Genomic DNA, 21,536 nt, shown 5'->3' on the forward strand with positions numbered 1-21,536 from the left:
AGAAATGTAAAATGGTGCGGCTTCTGTGTAAAACACTTTGGCAGTTCCTCAAAATGTTAAACATAGGACTTCCCTGGTGGCGCAGTGGTTCAGAATCCACCCGCCAATGCAGGGGACACAGATTCCATCCCCGGTCTGGGAAGATCCCACATGCCGCGGAGCAACTAAGCCCGTGTGCCACAACTACTGAGCCTGCGCTCTAGAGCCCCCAAGCCACAACTATTGAGCCTGCGTGACACAACTACTGAAGCCTGCGCGCCTAGAGCCTGTGCTCCGCAAGAGAAGCCACCGGAGAAGCCTGAGCACCGCGACAAAGAGTAACCTCTGCTTGCATCTAGAGAAAGCCCGTGCGCAGCAACGAAGATCCAATGCAGCCAAAAAAAAAAAAAAAAAAAAAAGTTAAACATAGAGTTACCATATGACCCAGCAATTTCATTCCTAGGTATCTACCTAAGAGAAACGAAAACATATGTTTATACCAGACTTGTACACAAATGTTCACAGCAGCATTGTTCGTAAGAGTCAAAAAGTGGAAACAACTCAAATGTCCATCAGCTGATGAATGGATAAACAAAATGCCTTCTACCCATATATAGAAAATTATTCAGCCATAAGAAGGAATGCAGTACTGACACATGCTACAACACAGATGAACCTTGAAACCATTATGCTGTGAAAGAAGCCAGTCATGGAAGGACAAATACTGTATAACTCAACTTACATGAAATATCTAGAAGATGCAATTACAGAGAAAGAAAGCATATTGGTGGTTGACAGGGACTGGGCCAATGGGGCGGTGGGGCTTGACTGCTAATGGGTGGTGCTTCCTTTTGGGGTGAGGAAAACGTTGAAAATTAGATTACAGTGACAGCTGCACTATGAATATAGTGGCCCTGTGAATATACTAAAAACCCCAGAATTGTACACTTTAAACGGGTGAATTTTAGTTATGTAAATTAGATCTCAATCAAGAAGTTGCCTTTCCAAATTATAGGAACCAGAATCATCTTACCCCATTAATTTCACGAACCGGTGCCCAGGAGTCCCTAGAATGTCGGGCAGTGGGCTAGGTGCTGGGAGGATGGAGAGACGAATGAGATTGGACGAGTCTGAAATGGGGCCTTGGTGCTAAACGGGTTGTATAGTTGGGCAGTGATTAAAACCCCTAACTCAGGGATTAAAGAAATCCACCTTAGAATCCACTGATGAGAGTGTTCAGATTATTTGGCCTTGGGCTCATTTCTCCTCTCCAGTTCTGCCAAACAGGGATGAGAATTAACACTTTATTCCGAGGGGGTTCGGAGTAGAAATAGAAACAGATTAACAACTGGGAAGCGCTCAGTACCTGCTGGGGGCCCCCAAGGTTATAACCCCCAGGCTGTGGTGGGGAAGTGTATTTTTAACCCAGCGAACGTGGGGCTGAGTCGGGGTCTCAGATTCCCGGCTGGGGAAAATTTCGCCCGCAAGGGGAGGAAGTGGGTTTCACGAGGGCCGGCGCGGGCGCGCGCCCCCGCTTGCTGGAGCACGCGCCCGGCCCTGGCGCACGCGCGCGTCCTGGCGGTTGCCTAGCAACCGGGTGGCGTGGAGAACGCGCGATGATGGAGACGCCCGCCCTGACAGTGAGCGCCGCGGTCCGGGAGCACCTGCGGAAGTTGTGTCTGCACGAGTTCCCGTGCGGCACGGGCAGCTGGGTGCGGGCGCTGGCGGGGCGGCTGGAGGAGGGGCTCGGGGCTCTGGGGGACGGAGGGGACTGACCAGGGGCCAGGCCGGGGCCTAGGGGCGGAGAGCGGGGTCGGGGTGGTGCTGGCCCCGGGTGCTGAGCGGGCCGCCAGCCCCAGGAGTTGGCTGGTCTGGAGAAACCTGAGAGGATGTTTGCGTCTGGGCGTTTAGGGAGCGTCCTGACCGGGGTGGTGGGGGGATGGGGATGGATTGTGGGAACAGGGACACTGCAGGGGTGGACGGGATAGGCCCCCCGGGGCCTGTGGGCGCTGACGCAGGGTGGAGGGCAGGGACCCCCCCCCCCCCACCACCACCAGAGCAGGACCCCATCCTGAGCGCATCAGGCGGATCTGGGGCAGGCGACTGGCTGTCTTAAAGACACCGGGCTCCTTTGGGGTGAAAAGCTCATCCTGAGAGCAAGGCTTGCAGTTAGGACCCTGCTGTGCTGTGGCCACAGGGGCATCCTCATCACCTAAGTGCACAAGAAGCATGACATTGAGAACCCGGGGCTTCCCAGGTGTGCCCGGAAGTCTTGAGTCCTGAAGGGTTCCCGGGGACTTGGTGGGAAGCTGGGGCCCCACCTACTCTTGTCGGCTGGTGTCCAGTTTCATAGAAGAGAAAACTGAGATACCAATCAAGGAACTAATTTATTTGTTTCAACAACAAACATGGATTGGGCACCTACTATGTGCCTGGCATTGTGCTGAACTTGGGGGTTTCATACATAGATGTCTCTCAAGAGGAAGGAGTGGGAGAGAGTAAACTCCAGGACCGAAGTCTTTCATCCTCCACTTATGGCATCTAAAGGTTCTGAATTTACCTTTTCAGGCTTTGCCGCCTGTTCTTCAAAAACCTTTCCTTGGCTCGTTACAGCCCACAGATTGCCTTTTGCACCTCCTGGCTTCTAAACTCTCCCTGATTGTCCTGTTTAACAATCGATTCCATTTTGAGAGTTTTGAGTCCTTGAGAGGGGCTGAGTCATAACGAGAGAAATTCTCTGCCTCCACCTCTGCAGAATAAGTCGCGCTTTCTTCCTCAAACTTACCGAGCATGGCGGGAGCTGATCCCCCGAGAGGAGGACGCTGTGGGCCCTGGGGAGGAGACGGTGGATGCCCTGCTGGGCCTGGTCTGCAGCCCCCACTCACCCTGGGCCCTGCTGGAGGGCTCAAGCGCTGAGGACCGTTTTCTGAGAGAGCTGGCCATCCAGAATCCCCTGATGCTCAAAGACAGCTTCTTCTACACCTACTTCAGGTCGCTACGGGTGGTGGACAAGCAGGTGAGCACTGGGGGCGAACACCAGGTACAGGGTTGGTGTTGGGGGGGCCATTCCCCTTACAGGCCTTGGTGGTAAGACCTAGCTCTGCCCTCCCCTGATTAATCTCACCAGCTTGTCCACAGAGCAGGGCCAACAACCCTGGCGAGCTGGCCTAGTCTGTTACCCCAGAGAAGGGAGGCCCAGCCGGGAAGGGCCCCTAATGTCCTTGAAGCCAAAGTCAACTGAGGATTCACAGACAGACCCCTGAAGCTTCTGGTCTGATGCTGCTGGGTGTAAACTAGAATGATTCCTTAAGACCATAGGATTCACTGTGGCTCTGGGGTGGACAGTGGAGAAGATGGGATTCCTGGCTTCAGGAGCTGACGGTCCAACAAGGGACACAGGACATGAGCTGGAAGTTGTCCAACACCTACAGTCAGAGGAGGGGTGAGGGTTGAGAGGTGACAGGCCACTGTGGCGGCCGAGGCACTCGAATCCTGGCAGGAAAGGCGTGCAAGAGAAGAAAGGGTTTGGGGTGTGGGGCGGTCACTCTCTGCAGATGCATGTGCCATTGCCATCCTCACTCCAGTGCTGCCTCACGCACTGGAGCTCTGTGCTCCCTTTCCTCCCTTCCAGGTGAGCCTGGTGGACAAGGACCTCCTGAAATTTGTGAAGCTTGAAGAGTTGGTGCTGAGTGCTAATCAAATCAAGGAGATTGACACCACCAACGTGCCCCCAACTCTCAAGGTAAAGGAGCCCAGGTTCCATTCCAGGTCTTGGAGCCAATGCTACCCAGAGGCCCTGCCCCTCCTCTGCCCCCCCCACCCCCACAGAAGGTTTGGCCATCGTGACTGTGCTAAGGGCCAGCCTCAGGCTTTGGAGAGGTAGGCCTGATCCCTCAAAAAGTTAAACCTAGAATTTCCACGTGACCCAGCAACTCCCTTCCTAGGTATACACCCCAAAGAATACAAGGCAGGAATCAGACAGATTCCTGTACGCCAGTGTTCACAGCAGCGCTATTCACAATAGCCAACAGGTGGACACAGCCCGCTTGTTATCAGCAGATGAATGGAGCGGCAAAATGTGGTCTGTCCACACCGTCATAAAAAGGAATGACATATGTACAACATGGATGACCTCGAAAACATGATGCTGAGTGAAGGAGGCCGGACACAAAAGGCCACGTATTAGATGATTGCACTGCATGAAATATCTAGAAGAGGCAAATCCATAGAGACAGAAAGTAGATTAGTGGTTACCAGGGGGAGGGATTGGGGAGTTATAGCTTAATGGGTACACAGTTTCTGTTTGAGTAATGAAAAATTTTGGAAATGGATAGTAATGATGGTTGTACATTAAGTGAATGTACTTAATGCTGCTGAATTGTCCACTTAAAAAGGGTTGAAATGGCAAATTATATACATTTTACCACAATAGAAAAGTTTTAAAAAGAGGTAGGCCAGGCTTTTTTTTTTAAGAATACTTTATTTTTAATAAATTTATTTATTTTTGGCTGTGTTGGGTCTTCACTGCTGCGCGTGGGCTTTCTCTAGTTGTGGCGAGTGGGGGCTACTCTTCGTTGCGGTGCGTGGGCTTCTCATTGTGGTGGCTTCTCTTGTCGTGGAGCACGAGATCTAGGCGCACGGGCTTCAGTAGTTGTGGCACGCTGGCTCACTAGTTGTGGCTCGTGGCCTCTAGAGCACAGGCTCAGTAGTTGTGCCTCACGGGCTTAGTTGCTCCACGGCATGTGGGATCTTCCCAGACCAGGGCTCGAACCCGTGTCCCCTGCATCGGCAGGCAGATTCTTTTTTTTTTTTTTTTTTTTGCGGTACGTGGGCCCCTCACTGCTGCGTCCTCTCCCATTGTGGAGCACAGACTCCAGACACACAGGCTCAGCAGCCATGGCTCACGGGCCCAGCCGCTCTGCGGCACGTGGGATCCTCCCAGACAGGGACACAAACCCGTGTCCCCTGCATCGGCAGGCAGACTCTCAACCACTGCGCCACCAGGGAAGCCCGGCAGGCAGATTCTTAACCACTGTGCCACCAGGGAAGCCCCAAAAAGAGGTAGGCCAGGCTTTATTACGAGTCTTCAGCTGAGCATATCAAAATGGTCTCAATTTTAAATTAAATGCTGAGACTAGTAGATTTTGTGGCAGAAGAGGCTCAGAAGTATGGCTCAGTACTGGGCTCAAGAAGAAAGCGGGCAAGGCCTTGGAGGAGAAATACAAGAACTCTGTAATCTTTGGGTTTATTCCCTATTCCAGCCAGGGGCCCTTTGGCTTTGCCAGAGACAACTGCCATGAGTCGAGAAATTGCAAAAATGTTAACTCGGGGCTTCCCTGGTGGCGCAGTGGTTATGAATCTGCCTGTCAATGCAAGGGACACATGTTCAAGCCCTGGCCCGGGAAGATCCCACGTGCCGTGGAGCAACTAAGCCCGTGCACCACAACTACTGAGCCTGTGCGCCTAGAGCCCATGCTCCACGACAAGAGAAGCCACCACAATGAGAAGCCCGCGCACCGCAATGAAGAGTAGCCTCCGCTCGCCACAACTAGAGAAAGCCCACGCGCAGCAACAAAGACCCAACACAGCCAAAAATAAAAATAAATAAATTTTTAAAAAGTGTTAACTCATTTCCTTTCCCACTCTCTCCGGCATCACCTCCACTCCATATTTTAAAGTTTCCTTCACAACAGGAAAAGAAACTTTTTTTTTAATTTTTAAGATTAATTTTTATTGCAGTATAGTTGCTTTACAATATTGTGTTAGTTTCTACTGTACAGCAAAATGAATCAGTTATACGTATACATATATCCCCTCTTTTTTGGATTTTGGTCCCATTTAGGTCACCACAGTGCATTAAGTAGAGTTCCCTGTGCTCTACAGTATGTTCTCAGTAGTTACCTATTTTATACATAGTATCAATAGTGTATATATGTCAATCCCAATCTCCCAATTCCTACCACCCCCCCTTTCCCCCTTGGTAGCCATACATTTGTTCTCTACATCTGTGTCTATTTCTGCTTTGCAAATAAGATCATCTATACCATCTTTCTAGATTCCACATATATGCATTAATATATGATATTTGTTTTTCTCTTTCTGACTTACTTCACTCTGTATGACACTCTCTAGGTCCATCCACGTCTCCGTAAATGACCGAGTTTCGTTCTTTTTATGGTTGAGTAATATTCCATTGTACATATGTACCACATCTTCTTTATGCATTCCTCTGTTGATGGACATTTAGGTTCCTTCCATGTCCAGGCTACTGTAAATAGTGCTTCAATGAACATTGGGGTGCATGTGTCTTTTTGAATTATGGTTTTCTCAGGGTATATGCCCAGTACTGGGATTGCTGGGTTGTATGGTAATTCTATTTTTAGTTTTTTAAGGTACCTCCATACTGTTCTCCATAGTGGCTGTATCAATTTACATTCCCACCAACAGTGCAAGAGGGTTCCCTTTTCTCCACACCCTCTCCAGCATTTATTGTTTGTAGATTTTTTTTAAATTTATTTATTTTTGGCTGTGTTGGGTGTTCGTTGCTGCGTGCGGGTTTTTCTCTAGTTGTGGAGAGTGGGGGCTGCTCTTCATCGCGGTGCGCAGGCCTCTCATTGCGGCGGCCTCTCGTTGCGGAGCACGGGCTCTAGGCGCACGGGCCTCAGCAGTTGTGGCTCGTGAGCTCTAGAGCGCGGGCCCAGTAGCTGTGGCGCACAGGCCCAGTTGCCCCACGGCATGTGGGATCTTCCAGGACCAGGGCTCAAACCTGTGTCCTCTGCATTGGCAGGTGGATTTCTAACCACTGCACCATCAGGGAAGCCCTGTTTGTAGATTTTTTTAAATGATGGCCATTCTGACCGGTGTGAGATGATACCTCATTGTAGTTTTGATTTGCATTTCTCTAATGATTAGTGATGTTGAGCAGCTTTTCTTGTGCCTCTTAGCCATCTGTACGCTCACTTTGGAGAAATGTCTATTTAGGTCTTCCACCCCACCCATTTTTTGATTGGGTTATTGGTTTTTTTTAATATTGAGCTGCATGAGCTGTTTGTATATTTTGGATATTAATCTTTCGTCAGTTGCTTCATTTGCAAATATTTTCTCCCTTTCTGAGGGTTGTCTTTTCATCTGAAAAGAAACTTTCTGACACCTGCTGCGGGAATATTTTCTTCCAGGATTCTTAGAAGGGGGTCCAGGTGGGCACAGGGAGACGAGGCATGAGTACTTCGTAATTCCTCTCCTGAGTTGCCCAGGGTGGAAGCAGGGAGTGGGTTCCGTTTTGTCTGGGCTCATGGGCTGTCTTTCCACCCGCGTCGCAGGTGCTGGAGCTCTACGGCAACAAGATGACCAGCATGGAGTGTCTGTGCACCCGCCCGCCCCCAAGGCTCCAGCACTTGGGGTTGGGTCACAACAAGCTTCTGGGCCCCCTGGAGAGTCTATACGTCACCAGTGATTACTGGTAACTCGGGAGCCCCACGTGGAAAGAGGGAGGGAGGGGTTGAGCATTAGATTTGGGCCATTCTATGCTGGTGACTTGGAGAACTCAGCTTTGCTCCTTTCTATAATAACTCCTGGTTGACTGCTAAGTCTGGACCTAGGATTTATTTCTCTGACCCCATAAACAAAAAACCCCCTGAGGCCCAGGGAAGGACACCAAGAAGTAGTGGGAATGAGTGGGACCTTCTGCTTCAGGGTTTCTGTTGACACTCAGGCCAGCTAATTCTTGGTTGTGAGGGCCGTCCTGGGCACTGCCGTAGGTGGAGCAGAACCCCCGGCCTCTACCCACCAGATGCCAGTAGCACCCACCCCACACCAGCTGCGACAGCCAGCAGGTCTCCAGACAGCACCACGTGTCCACTGGGGGGCAGAACCACCCCCAGCTGAGAACTGCTGCCCTACAGACAGCTCTCGGTTAGACCTTGTCTTCTTGGTGGGTGAGCAGTGGGAAACTGAAACGCTGGATCTGAGGAGTCTCAGGGCCTCAGATACCATCCGTGAAAATCCATCAGAGGAAGCGGGGCCAGGGAGGCCTGTCAGAGAAGCTCTGAGGATTCCTGGGGCTCAGCATCCTGGGCAGCACTTCCCCGGGCTGACGTTCATGACTGTTCCTTTCTTCACAGCCCAGAAGGGGCACGAGGCGCAGGGCAACATCGCTGCCCTGTTTCCCAGGCCTCCTGGGAACGTGCTCGTGGAAGGTCCGTCTCTCTGACCCTAATTTCCTCCTTCCTCCCCTTTCCCTACTCTTGGCCAAGCTGCCTCTTCACAGCCTTGGCCGTGTACAATTCCGGATCCCTTCCCTCCACTGACCTCAGCCGTCAGGGTGTGTAGCACAGGAAGGAAACATACACTTTGGACTTCGTGTGACAGCTGAGTTCAGGCTTGTACCATGGACAGAGTTCTAAGTGTTCTGGGTTTTGATTTGGAAAACAGACTTCCGGTAACGTAACCTGCTTCATGCTGAGTATGGATCTCATAGCAACACATGCGTGTGTGAAACCTCCGTCTTTTGCTGTTTTGAATTTAAAAGGATTCACTTCCTGCGAATCAATTTTGCTGAGGTTTCCACCAGTTCTCTTGAAGGAGGCTGATATTGGGTAGAATCTGTGTGCCGGTCAGCACAAAACGGTCTTCTCGGGTGTTTTCGTCACTGGCTGGCCAACGTCGCGGGCAGGATGGGAGGGGGGAGGGAGGGGAGTTGAAGTTCCTGAACTCCACAGCTGGGAGGCCATCACACGTGATGGCGGGATTGTGTGATGCTTAGTCGCCTCGTGGGTTTGGGTTCTGTTTGTTTGTTTTTGCACCTCTGTTCTCAGGGCTGAAATTGATTTGCTTTCTGCTTTGTGCAGCAGGAAGGCCCTCTCCTCCAGGTCAGGGTGCAGGGCACCTCCTCTTGTCCTCACCGGCCAGTTCTTCTTCACCCACGTCCCCCAGGAAATGAACCAGATGGCTTCCTGTGGTCATGCGCTGGTCTGACTCTGGAGAGCGTCCTCCAGCTTTAGACCCCTCGAGCCTCATGCACCCTCTTCCCAGGCCCCCCTATTTACCGACCTCTCCTACCCCCACCCGCTGCTCCTCCGCTCAGAGGCTCCCCTCCACCTTCCTCGCCAGTTTGTCCCTCTCTGCTGAGAGCCTTCTAGATGCACAACCCCGCATTAGGCTCTATGGGAGATAGACGGTTAACTGAGAAGAGGTCTGTATACGTAGAAGTCCGGTGGAGGCGGGATGTGGCGGCGGCCACCTCTATGCCACAGTAAGGAGGGAGGCCACTGGGAGAACCAGGAACCCCTTCCCAACAGGGGGGCTAACCCAGGTCAAGGGCAGCACAAGGCTTGAGAGTCGAGTATGGGCACAGCCTCCCATCCCGTCCTCAGCCCCAGGTCTTGTCCATCAGGGACTCGGGGTGCTGGGGGATGCAGGTGCCGTGGCAAGATCACAGCTACCTGTCCCCACCCCTTTGCTTACCTGGCCTCTTGACTTCCGGCGGTCCCACTCACCTTCCAGGCCCAACCTCATCTCCCTGGACCTGAGCTTCAACGACCTGACGGACCTGCAGGGCATGGTGTCCGGCCTCCGAACGCTGCAGCGCCTGAGGTTGCTCGTGCTGCAGGGGAACCCGCTGGCCCTGGTGCCCTGCTACCGGGGCTTCATCATCGACGGCCTGTCTGGCCTCTGCGTGCTGGACGACGTCACCGTGGCACCCAGCGAGAAGCATCTGTTCCGTGGGCTCAGCCACAGCGGGGGTGAGGGAGCCGATGTGCAGGGCAGGGTGGGGGGCTAGGGGGACCTGCTGGCCCGACCATCACCCTACTGGCTGCACGTGTCTGTCTGTCATCCAGCTCCCTGGCTGACCCAGACCCTGGTCAGGTGTAGGCCGCCTGCCTGGTCAGAGTTCTCTCCCAGATTTTGGTCGTCGTGATTGAGATTTGGTGACAGAAACGGTAGGGAGGCTGGGACCATCAGTCCCCTCCCTTCCTAGACAAATGGGAAACATTCTTTAAATTAGTTTCTTGGCGTCCGTGGTGGCTTGAGATCACCCCCTTGTGGCTCACAGCACAAGCTGCACCAGAGCCTTCTCAAGGTCAGGGTGACAAAACATTGATAAAAATAGCTACGCCTACTGAGTACCAGCACGGGCTAAGGTAACATAGTCCCCATCTGTAACTCTCCTGCAAAGAGGCTACTACCATTCCCATTTTACACGTCAGGAAAACAAGGCTTAAGAGTGGCCTCTTGCCCAAAAGAGACTTACCCCAAATCACGGGTGTGTTGAACTTGGTAGAGCTGGGATTCGAACCCAAGTCTGCAGAGTGAGGCTCAGCCCTGTTCGGAGGAAAGAAGGCAGGAGCTGAGCTCGCCTGCCCTCCCCTGCTGTCTGCCTGCCCAGTCCCTCCCCGCAGCTCCCCTCACCCCTGCCCGTTCCCCCCTGCAGATCTCCTGGTGCATGAGGCGCGGTTAGTGGTGACTGTTGGACATGTCAGAGGGGTTCTGGACTCCTCGGTCTTGGACCCGGAACCAGGGCCCCAAGGCCCTTTCATCACTTACAGCTATTATGTAACATACGAGTTTGTGGAAGATGAGGAAGGCGAAGGAGATGAATACGGCCGCGTGCTGGCTGAGGTGTGTCCGTGGGGGCTCTGCTCTCGGGTCCTCAGGGGCTCCTGTGCAGGCACAACGGCTTTGGGGACCCAGGAAAACCCTTAACGTGGATCTTTCCAATTCATACCCTACTCTGAGCAGGAAACTGGCTTCCGCTCAGCTTGTTTCTTGCAGCCGGAGTAATTCTCAACCGTGTTCACCCCTTCCCATCCCCCCTGAAATGGGAGCAAAGGACATAACAAGGGAGCAGCCCAGAGTTTCGCGACTAGGCTGCTGGCTTCCCCACCACGTTCTCCAGCTGCCCCTACACCTCCCGGCTCCCTTCCTGTCACAAGAAAACCCAACGGTGTCATCCCACTAGGAGAAATGCCTGGGGCCAGGACTTCCCTGGCGGGCCAGTGGTTAAGACTCTGCGCTTCCATTGCAGGGGGCGCGGGTTCGATCCCCGGTCGGGGAACTAAGGTCCCATGTACCGCAGGGCGTGGCCAAAAGAACCAAAAATACACGAGGGTCCCCAGCTCATGTGGAAGTTGTTACTATTTTTACTGTTAACATAGAACTTTCAGGAAAAAACAGGACTGGTAATTTTTTTTATAACTTCCTGCCTCCTAAGTCCACATGTTTGCTTTGCTTCACATCCATCAAACACTGGTGCCCATTTACACCACGTTCGCATAGTGTCAGGTGAGAGCTCTGAGGCCAGCGGCGCTGGACGTGTTTTCGTGTCTTCTGTGGCAGATCGTCAAGCCCCCGCCCAGCACGGAACAGCTGGGTGAGGACATTCCCAAAGAGCCCATCAAAGAGGCTGAAGACTCTGTAGGGTCTGGGCTGGCCTCCCAGTCCCAGTCCAGGGAGCTGGAGGAGTCCGGCGCCTCAGCGCCCTTGCCGCGGCCCATGGACTCTGCGGAAGAGCAGGCCAAGCTGCGGCCGCGCCTGGATCCCCGGCTCTGGCCATCCCCGGGGTAAGGATGCTCACCGGGCTGGGAACAGGGCCCAGACCACACCTGCGTTTATCGTTCTGCATTCTACTCTGTCCCCTGCCCTCCCTGACCCCGCAGCCTCACGCTGTGCCCACATGTGCACATCTTCTCAAAGTGCCCTCCCAGCCTTGTCCCTGGTCCCCAGCACAGCCCCCTGGGTGATGGCCCCCATGTCTCCATCTCCCCTCCCCAAGGACAGTTCTCTTTAGCACAGTCCGCAAGCCCTGGTCTGACGTCATCCCCTGCAACTACGAGATGCAGCACGTGCTCAAGGACCTGGTGTGGCTCAAGGCCTTCCTGCTCTCAGGGACCACCGTCACCATCGTGGAGGAGAAGGTGGGAGGCTGGAATTCTCCAGGGGTGGTCTTTGACTTCTCTGCCCCACTTCTCCTCTGTTCCGCTCTTCTGTCGGGCATCTGTAGCCCTGCTCCCTTGTTGGCAGGGTCTCGGTGCCTTTCCAGAAAGATCCTGGCTAGCTCCAACCCAGCTTCTGTCCCCTAGATTCTCTCCTGGCCTGCGGTGCCGCCTTCCCCCAACAGTCCCTCGGCTGCTAAGAAGGGAAAGGGAGAGAAGGACAAGAAAGGGAAGGAGAAAGACAAGGAAGAGAAAAACAAGAAGGGAAAAGATGGGAAAGACAAAGCAGGCAAAGGGGAGAAAGAACCAGCCAAGGTGCCTCTGTGTGGGGTGGCCGGGGGCGGGGCTGCTCCCTCGGTCCCCTGCTCCCCGCTTCCACTCGCCCAGCCTCTCCCCACAGGAGCAGAAGGGGAGCAAGAAGAAGGAGCTTCGTAAGGATCTGCGCCAGGACCCGCCTGTCCTCCGGGTGCTGGGCAGTGGCCCGGTGGACCTGGAGCCCCTGCTCTCCGGGGAGCCATTCGTGTCCACCGTGTGCAACTTCGGGGTGGTCCGTACCTTGGAGACCGACAGGCTGACACTTTACAGGGTACAGCAGTGCCCCTGGCCTCCCCTGCCCACAGAAGCCTGGCCAGGCTGTGGGAGGGAGGGGGAGGCGGGGAGGGGGAGGGGGCCAGAACCACAGGACGGGGGCGCTGGAGGGGTGACGCAGCAAGGGTCACCTGCATGGTGGGCGGCCTTCTCGAGTGCGAGGGGCCAGGCAAGCGGGCAGGTCGGGCAGCTGCTCCCCAGGAGACCAGGAGAGGCCCTGGCGGGGGTGAGAGCACCCACCCTTTCCCCAGCATCCCCCCACTCCAGCAAGGAACTTATTTTGTGGTTCTTCCTCTCAGGATTCAAAGAAGAAGAAGAGTGAGAAAGCTAAAAATGGTAAGACCGATGATGGTAACAGGGCAGGGGGTGTTTACTGAGGACCAGTCCTAGTCCGTTCAGGTCGCTGTGAAATTCCACAGCGTGGGTGGCGTGTAAACAACAGACATTTATTTCCAGCTGCTCTGGAGGCCAGGAAGTCAAAGACCAAGTTGTCAGCAGCGTCAGGTGAGAGTCCTGTTCCTGGTTCGCGCCTTCTTCCTGGGTCCTCACCTGGCGGAAGGGACCAGCGGTCTCCCTCTGCCCTCATGATGTAACCGCCTTCCAAAGTCCCCGCCTCCTAATACCATCACCTTTGGGGGCTGAGATTTCAACATATGAATTTGGGGAAGGGCACAAATATAGCAGGACTTGCTGAGGGATCAGCCTGATTGGGGACCAAAGGAATGGAAGGATGGAGAATCATATCTTCCAGCCGGTGGGAGGGACGGCCATGTCTACCCTGATGAACAAACCCTGTGTCTTCCCTGCCTGCTGCGGTCATGACATGGGCAGGACAGGCATTCTGGGGTAGGGGCCAGGAGGGAATGAGTAGGGAGGCCCAGGGTTGGGAGTGTCCAGGGTCCTTCTGGCTCAGCGGTGGTCCTGCTTCTGCAGGACGTTAGCCCTCCCTTATAAGGAGCCTGGACTTGTTGTATGGGCAGTGGCAGCATTGAAATAGGTAAGTTTTAGATTTAATTTTTTTTAAGATTTATTTATTATTTTATTTATTTTTGGCTGCATCGGGTCTTAGTTGAGTCATGCGGGATCTTCGTTGAGGTGCATGAGCTTCTATCTAGTTGTGGCGTGCAGGCTCCAGGGCACGTGGGCATTGTAGTTTGCAGCAGGCAGGCTCTCTAGTTGAGGCGCGCAAGCTCAGTAGTTGTGGCGCGTGGGCTTAGTTGCCCCGTGGCATGTGGGATCTTAGTTCCCTGACCAGGGATCAAACCCGTGTCCCCTGCATTGTAAGGCGGATTCTTTACCACTGGACCACCAGGGAAGTCCCTAGATTTAATTTTTAGAACTGTCTGGCTTGGAGGGAGAGGTAGGAGACAGGTCACTCAGCTGGGAGACTGCTGCAAAAGTCTAAAGCAAGTCCACAGCAGCCCGATTCAGAACAGCCAAAAAGTGGAAACAGCCCAAATGGCTATCAGTGGATGAAAGGATAAACAAAATGTGGTCCATCCATACAATGGGATATTATTCCGTCACAAAGAGGATTGAAGCACTGACATGTCCTAAACCACAGATAAACCTTGAAAACTCAATGCTAAGGGAAAGAAGCCAGACACAAAAGACCACGTAACGATTTTATATGAAATGTGGAGAATTGTCAAATCCATAGAGACAGAAAGTAGATTAGTGGTTGCCTGGGGGCAGGGGAAGGAGGGAATGGGGCATGACTGCTTAGTGGGTGCGGGTTTTCCATTTGGGGTGACGAAAATGCTCTGAAATGAGCCGTGATGGTTGCACAACATCGTAAATATACTAAAAGCCCCTGAACTGTACCTTTTTTATTTTTTCACACACACACTGTATTTTATTTTTACAAGAGATAAATAAACTGAAGCATTGTAAATGAATGACCATAACAAAAGCAACAATGATTGCAATTACCAAACACAACAAAGGGTTATAGTTAATAAGCCAACAAAGGAGAGAAAATAGGGATTATAAAAATATTCAGTTAATCTGAAGGTGGAAACAGAAAAAACAAAGAACATATGGGATAAATAGAAAACAGCAAGATGGTAGACTTAAACCCAATTATATTGAGTCACATGAAATATAAATGGTCTAAACACCCAGTTAAAAGGCAGAGATGATCAGATTGGATAAAAAAGTAAGACCAAGCTATCCGCCTATCAGAAACCCTCTTTAAATATAAAGATACAAAAATATAAGAAATAAAAAGGATGGAAAAAGATATTCATGCTAACACTAATCAAAAGAAAATGGGAGTAGCTGCATTAATATCAGACAAAGTAGATTTCAGAGCAAAGACTATTACCAGGGATAAAGAGGGTCATTTCATAATAAAGGAGTCAGTTCATTGGGAGGATGTAACAGTCCTTAGCGTGTATGCACCTAATCATTGTTTCAAAATACATGAAACAAAAGCTGATAGAAGTACAAGGAGAAAGAGACAAATCCAAAATTATATTCAGAGATTTCAGCACAAATAAGTAATTGATAGAACAAATAGAAAAATCAATAAGCATGTAGAAGACTTGAATCACACTCTGCCAATTAACTTGAGCTAACTGACAGCTACAGAGCACTCCATCCAATCACACACACACACACACACACACACACACACACACATTCTTTAAGTGCACACAGAACTGAGATATTCTATAACCTGGGCCATAAAGCAAGTCTCAATAAGTTTAAAAGAATTCAAGTCATATAAAGTATCCTCTATGACTACAGTGGAATTAAACAGAAAAATATTTGCAAAATCCCCCAATTTTTAGAAACTAAATAACACACTTCTAAATAAGCTATGGGTCAAAGAAGAAATCAAAAGGGAAATTAGAAAGTATTTTGAACTGAATGGAAATAAAAATACAAAATGCCAAAATTAGTAGGATATAACAAAGCAGTATTTAGAGAGAAATTTATTGCACTAAATGCGTATATTAGAAAAGCTTCTAAAACTAATAAGTGAGTTTAACAGGGTTGCAGAATACAGGGTCAGTATTCAAAACACGTTTCCATATATGAGCAATGAACAATCAGATATCACAAATTTTAAATAATACCATTTACAACAGCATTATCAATAGAAGTTCTATATGTTGAAAACTATAAAATGTTACTGAGAGAAACCAGACCTAAATCGGTGGAGATATATACTATGTACATAAATCAGGAGATTCAACATTGTTAAGATGTTGGTTTTCCTCAGATTGATCTACAGTCAATAAAATCTCAATCATAACCCTGGAGGGATATTTTTTTTTCATTTTTTTTTGGTAGAAATCAGCAAGCTGATTCTCAAGTTCATATAGAAATTCAAAGGATCTAGAACAGCCAAAACAACTTTGAAAAAGAACAAAGGACTTAGCACTACTGGAATTGAAGACCCAGACAAATATGGACATGAGATTTGTGATTGAATCCTTGGGTTAAAATGGTTTTAAACAAAACTTTTTTTTTTTTTTTTTTTTACATTTTTGCAAATTTCTTTAATGTCTGGCTTAATTGAGGAAGCCATATTTGCATAACTGCTTCTGCAGTCAGTCTCTGTGATGTGTTGCTGTAGTTGAAGTGTATGAAGAAAATCTAACCTCACGTGGACATCTACTTGGAAAAGAGGGAAATATTTTAATAGGCTTTTAAATAACTGTGGATATTCCTCTTTGCATGAGACTTGACAACTAGTAGTTTTTTAAAGGTTGTTACAGTGTGAAAACTGAATCTATATGGATGAATTTTTTCATAATCAGTTATGTTAAATTAATCCATTGGTCTACATTGCCTTTTTTGTTTTTAACATTGCATTTTGAATGGCTATCTTACCCATGCACAATTGTTAACATCTGGCAATTGTTATTGGTAAAGTACTGGTTCACTGAGTTATGCAGATCTTCCAACTGTTGACACATTTTTTTTAAATCCATTATCCAAAAATCGCGTTCTTTATCATCAACCATAACATCAGAAAAGTCTTTTGAGTATTGGAAAACTGTTAAGTCCATGGTGGCAGATACAGTGTTACAAAGTTCTAGTTTCTACTTGAAAGTTCAAATGTTATAAATGTATTTATCAAAATGCTTTCAGTTGTTTTCCCTGAAGTGCCAGGCTTCATTCTTTTTTTAGAAAATATCTGACAAATATTCACGTCGAAATAACCATATTTTGTCAGCGTACTTTCAAGTGAAAAAGATGTTCCAAGAAAAAGCAGCTAGTTCATCTTGTAATTCAAACTGAGACGTGTTAAATGATCTAGTTAGATGTGATTTAATTTTATTCCTTATTACGGTGAAGACCCGAGGGCGGAATCTGATTCTGAAACCGTGCTGGCCTCGGGACGGCGGAGGTCACATCTGCGTTTCCGGGACGTGTCGTGAGCTGGCCCGGGATGGTCCGGCACTGCCAGCCCGCTCATCGCTCCGGATTCACACTTTCATATTTCTTCAGAAATAAGAAAATCTTTGGTTTTAGTGTACGAAAGCGACTACCGCCCCGACCCCCTGACTGTGGAGATCCAGATCCAGCTGATCCAGGGCCACTCGACGGAGGAGGCGCTTCGGATGCTTGTCCCGTAGGGCGCGGGATTAAAGGTTGTTCTGACACCGCGGCTCCGCGTCTGTCCAGCCGCCGCCGCGCGTCCGGGGAGCGGGGTGCTGGCCGTGGGGAGGAGCGGGGAGGGGGCCTGGCCGGGAGGAGCGGGGGAATGGCCGTGGCGAGCGGGGAGCCTGGCCGTGGGGAGGGGGGTGGAGCTGGCCAGGGAGGAGAGGAAAGCTGGCCGGAGGAGGCGGGGGGCTGGCCGGGGAGAGCGGGGTCGGCCTCCCCCGGGAGGGCTCCGCAGGGCCGGGCCTCTCAGCCGGCAGGTGCGCGGGGAGCTGCGCAGACCCAGGTGGGCGGGGACCCGCGGCGGCCCCGGGCCCGCCCCCAGAGACCGCGCCCTCAAGCCCGGCCTTCGCCGCTGGGTTGGTGGGCCGCGCGGGGGCGTGGCCAGCGAGCAAGGGTGGGCGCTGAGCCCTGCTCACCTTCCGCGCCCAGCGGAGAGAGCTGTGCTTACGCGGCTGCGCTGCGTTTGCTCCTCGCTTGTGTCCGTTCGGCGTCTTGGCTCAGGTAGGTAGGCGAGGGGCGGGCGGTGTTTGGCCTGGGGCGCCTGGAGCCCCGCTGCTGGGAGGGGGCTGTCCACTGTGAGCGGAGGGACGCCGAGCCCCCGGCGGGAGGAGCCGACTTGGCAGCAGCGGGGTCGCGGTCGCACTGCCCCGCGGGAGCGGCCTCCCGCCTGCGGTGGACCGTCGGGGCCAGGTGGCCTCGTGCTGCCTGTCGGCTTCTGTTCGCCCCGCTGGGGCGAGAATGGCCGGAGCCGCGGGTTGTGGACGGGGCAGCCTGGAGCGCTTGCTCCGGAGTCCCCGACGGGCAGCGCCGCTCGCTGTGCTCAGGCCCGGAGGGGTGTCCCCCCGCGGGGCTCTGGTCCTTGCTCTGGCGACCCCACGGGCCTTTGCGCCTCCACAAGAGCCCTTTAGAGGCTGTCGTGTGGAGAGAATGAACCAGCCCTTGACCCTTTCCCTCATCAAAGCGTGATGGGTCATCGAGCCCTGTGAGGACCCCAGAAGCAATTTCAGACCCTTAGGGCTCAGCACCCACTTGGAGGGGGGCGTGCACTCGCTGAAGCCCGTGCCGGTTAAGGACCAGGCTTGGGGGCTCACAGAGCGGAGGGAGGCTTACGCTTAGCAGGTACTGAATGGGAATCACAAGCAGGTGTGTGGAGTGGGGAGCAGAGGAACGGCCGCCGCCACTGCGGTGGGGAGCTTCGGGTTAGTTGCCGCAGTGAAGCGCCTGAGGGATTGGGTGCATTGGGAGCGCTGAGGACAAAGGGGAAATCAGGTCCACGGCGCATCTCAGCCTGGGCCTCTGAAACGCACAAGTCAAAACCAAACAGCTGGCTTTGCGCCCTTCTCGGTAAGTGGCACCACCAACCCGCCCCCCACTCTTTCCCCTCCCCGGGTGCCCTCACCCACAGCAGGCGTAGCTCCCACACCTGAAATCCATTTTCCACACCTGAAATCCATCTGGTTTTCACGTGCTCCATGGCCCGCACCCTAGTCTCAGCTGCGGCTGGTTACTGACTAATGCAAGAGTTTGCTAGCTGGTCTCCTGTTACCACTTTTGCGCTTCCACAATCCATCATCTAAGCAGCAGCAGTAGTGACCTTCCAAACAATGTAAATTATTATTACTGCCTCTGTTAAATCCTCCGACGTATCTCCGTGGTGCTTACAATAAAACACAGGCTCTTTCCCCAGACTTTCCCCATGGATGTTGCACGTGACCCTCCTCAGGCTACTGCTCCCGCTTCACCACCTAGCACTTTCCTCCTTGTTCTTTCCGGTCCAGCCACGCTACACACCTCCTGTCCTGCTTCAGGAGCTCTGCACGTAACTATTCCCTCTGCCCGGCCCACTCTCCCCACCGCGCCCCCCCCCGCCCCCACCAGGTCTTTATGTGGTTTGGTCCCTTATCTTGTTCAGGTCTTGCTCAAGTGTTCTTTTTCAGGGAGGGCTTTCTAAACTACCGTGCGCTCAAAGAGCCTCTCCGGTCACTCTATTCCATCACACTGCTTTAATTTCTTCTCCGCACTCCCTGAAGTTCGTACTGGTTTCTCGGTCTCTTTGTGAGAGCTGGGACCTGTCTGTCTTGCCTGCCACTGCATCCCTGGCAGCTAGAAGAGATGCTTTTGTGGCAGTGGTGGCAGGGACAACTGGGATGAGGCTAATGCGGGTAGACCGGATGGAAGTGATGGCCAGCTGGACCAGGACACGGCAGGGGGAGGGGACGAGGAGGGGACTGATGGCTGGCTACTGTGGCTCTTGGGCAGGTTACTGTACTAAGTTACCATTTCTCAGCTTTCTCTTTGTATTGCTGGGAGACTTGCTGAGAGAAAACCAGAACTCAGTAAGCGGTAGAACTGGTGAGGGGTGGCCGCAGGGGAGCCATCCTGGTACAAGTCTATGGCTTTCCTATTTGCTTTCATGCTCTTCCCGTGCGTGTTGTTTTTTTGTTTTTTTCCTAAAGCTCCATTTAAACGACTCCCCAGGAAACTCAAACTACTTCAGGCAAACCTTGTACCAGTATGTGTTAACTGGGTGTGTTCTGTGGTGGCTTCCGCCACCTGCTGCCGCCCTGCAGTGGTTTCCTCTCCCTGGAGGAGCAAACTCCCTAAGGGCAGTGCCAGGGGCTATCATCTCTCAGACATGAAACGCAGGGCCTGCCACCACGCTAGACTTTTTTGGGGGGGGGGGGGAATAAGCTGTGCCACTTTCACTAAAGCTCATTAGGTACTTGAGTTTCGTGGGAAATGCTGAAAACACTTGTGCCTCAGTTTTAAAGTGGCTGCAAGTCCTTTTGGAGAAAAAGTTGACCCAAGAGTCCCCTAATGACAGCAGAAGGGAAGCGAGGGCTGGCATAACAGGTGTGTTTGGTCTGTCCTCTGGGAGAGGGACTCTGGAAAGAGCCGGAGGACACGCTGAAGAAGATAAAAGGACCTAGCTGCTGGGCTGTGGGTTGCTCTTGGGACCGGGGAGGTGGAGGCCGGGCCGGCGCCGGGCTCAGTCCGCTCACCGGCTCTCTCCTTGCAGGCCCTGCCATGTTCCGCAGGGTAGGCTGGCTGGTCCTGTACAGCCTTGCTGTGCTGCTGCTCAGCTGCCTGTTCTTCCTGAAGAAGGAGGCCCACCCAGCGGGGGGCCCCATGGCCCGACAGCCCTTCTGGGCTCCCCCAGGGCCCCGGCGCAGCCAGTGTCCACCCAACCACACGGTGGCCAATGCCTCCCTGTTCCTGCCTAACCGTCACCGCCTCTTCTTGACCTATCGTCACTGCCGCAACTTCTCCATCTTGCTGGAGCCTTCGGGCTGTGCCGAGGACACCTTTCTGCTCCTGGCCATCAAGTCACAGCCTGGCCATGTGGAGCGGCGTGCGGCCATCCGCAGCACGTGGGGCCGCGCAGGAAGCTGGGCTAAGGGCCGGCAGCTGAAGCTGGTGTTCCTCCTGGGGGTGGCGGGATCTGTGCCCCCAGCCCAGCTGCTGGCCTACGAGAGTCGGGAGTTTGATGATATCCTACAGTGGGACTTTGCTGAGGACTTTTTCAACCTGACACTCAAGGAGCTGCACTTGCAGCGCTGGGTGGCAGCTGTCTGCTCCCAGGCCCATTTCATGCTAAAGGGAGATGATGATGTCTTTGTCCATGTCCCCAATGTGTTGGAGTTCCTGGATGGCTGGGACCCAGCCCAGGACCTACTGGTGGGAGATGTCATCCGCCAGGCCCTGCCCAACAGGAACACCAAGGTCAAATATTTCATCCCACCCTCCATGTATAGGGCCCACCACTACCCACCCTATGCTGGGGGTGGAGGGTATGTCATGTCCAGAGCCACTGTGCAGCACCTCCAAGCAGCCGTGGAAGAGGCTGAACTCTTCCCCATTGATGACGTCTTTGTGGGGATGTGCCTGAAAAAGCTGGGGGTGAGCCCCATGCACCATGCTGGCTTCAAGACATTTGGAATAAGGCGGCCCCTGGACCCTCGGGACCCCTGCCTGTACAGAGGGCTCCTTCTGGTGCACCGCCTCAGCCCCCTGGAGATGTGGACCATGTGGGCACTGGTAACAGATGAGGGGCTCAAGTGTGCAGCTGCCCCCTTGTCCCAGCTTCGAGGGGTGGGTTGAGCGAGTAGACTTAATTTTGCAATCATGATGAGAAATCGCGAACCGTGAAACTTGGCCCTTGATGGGTCTACAAGAAATGCTGACTTTGTTTTTGTAACCTCCTCCCAAACCTTGCTAACTCTGATTAAAACACTGAAACCTGGCTAACTTGTCCCAGTATGTGTTAAATGGGCAAATGCTGCCATCACTCCATGGGGGGACTCCTGGAGCCCCTTGGGGCTCTTCCAGTCTGGAGAGGGTGGTGAAGGAGGGAGGCTGCCTAGGGCTCCAAAAGACACACACAAACATCTTTTTTAAATGCAAAAAAAAATTATTCTC

General features: G+C 52.4%; 2 protein-coding genes across 4 annotated transcripts; both read left to right on the forward strand.

The window, feature by feature from the left end:
- Positions 1 to 1,572: 1,572 nt before the first annotated feature.
- On the forward strand, positions 1,573 to 17,116 carry LRRC43 (leucine rich repeat containing 43). The gene is made up of 13 exons (XM_067700989.1): positions 1,573 to 1,691; positions 2,735 to 2,995; positions 3,611 to 3,721; positions 7,299 to 7,438; positions 9,481 to 9,719; positions 10,409 to 10,596; positions 11,314 to 11,537; positions 11,750 to 11,891; positions 12,057 to 12,224; positions 12,310 to 12,495; positions 12,797 to 12,833; positions 12,954 to 13,001; positions 16,986 to 17,116. Exons 1-13 carry the CDS (start codon positions 1,596 to 1,598, stop codon positions 17,087 to 17,089), a joined length of 1,944 nt encoding a protein of 647 aa, XP_067557090.1. The 5' UTR covers positions 1,573 to 1,595; the 3' UTR covers positions 17,090 to 17,116.
- On the forward strand, positions 17,014 to 21,484 carry B3GNT4 (UDP-GlcNAc:betaGal beta-1,3-N-acetylglucosaminyltransferase 4). Of its 3 annotated transcripts, none has more exons than XM_067700992.1 (2): positions 17,014 to 17,104; positions 20,137 to 21,484. In XM_067700992.1, exon 2 carries the CDS (start codon positions 20,145 to 20,147, stop codon positions 21,216 to 21,218), a length of 1,074 nt encoding a protein of 357 aa, XP_067557093.1. In that variant the 5' UTR covers positions 17,014 to 17,104; positions 20,137 to 20,144; the 3' UTR covers positions 21,219 to 21,484. The 3 variants fall into 3 exon arrangements, with proteins under 3 accessions (XP_067557093.1, XP_067557092.1, XP_067557091.1); XM_067700991.1 differs by lacking the exon at positions 17,014 to 17,104 and adding an exon at positions 17,419 to 17,618; XM_067700990.1 differs by lacking the exon at positions 17,014 to 17,104 and adding an exon at positions 17,475 to 18,936.
- Positions 21,485 to 21,536: the final 52 nt, after the last annotated feature.

Source organism: Pseudorca crassidens, chromosome 12 (genome assembly GCF_039906515.1).
Source record: "Pseudorca crassidens isolate mPseCra1 chromosome 12, mPseCra1.hap1, whole genome shotgun sequence".
Classification (NCBI taxonomy): Eukaryota; Metazoa; Chordata; class Mammalia; order Artiodactyla; family Delphinidae; genus Pseudorca; species Pseudorca crassidens.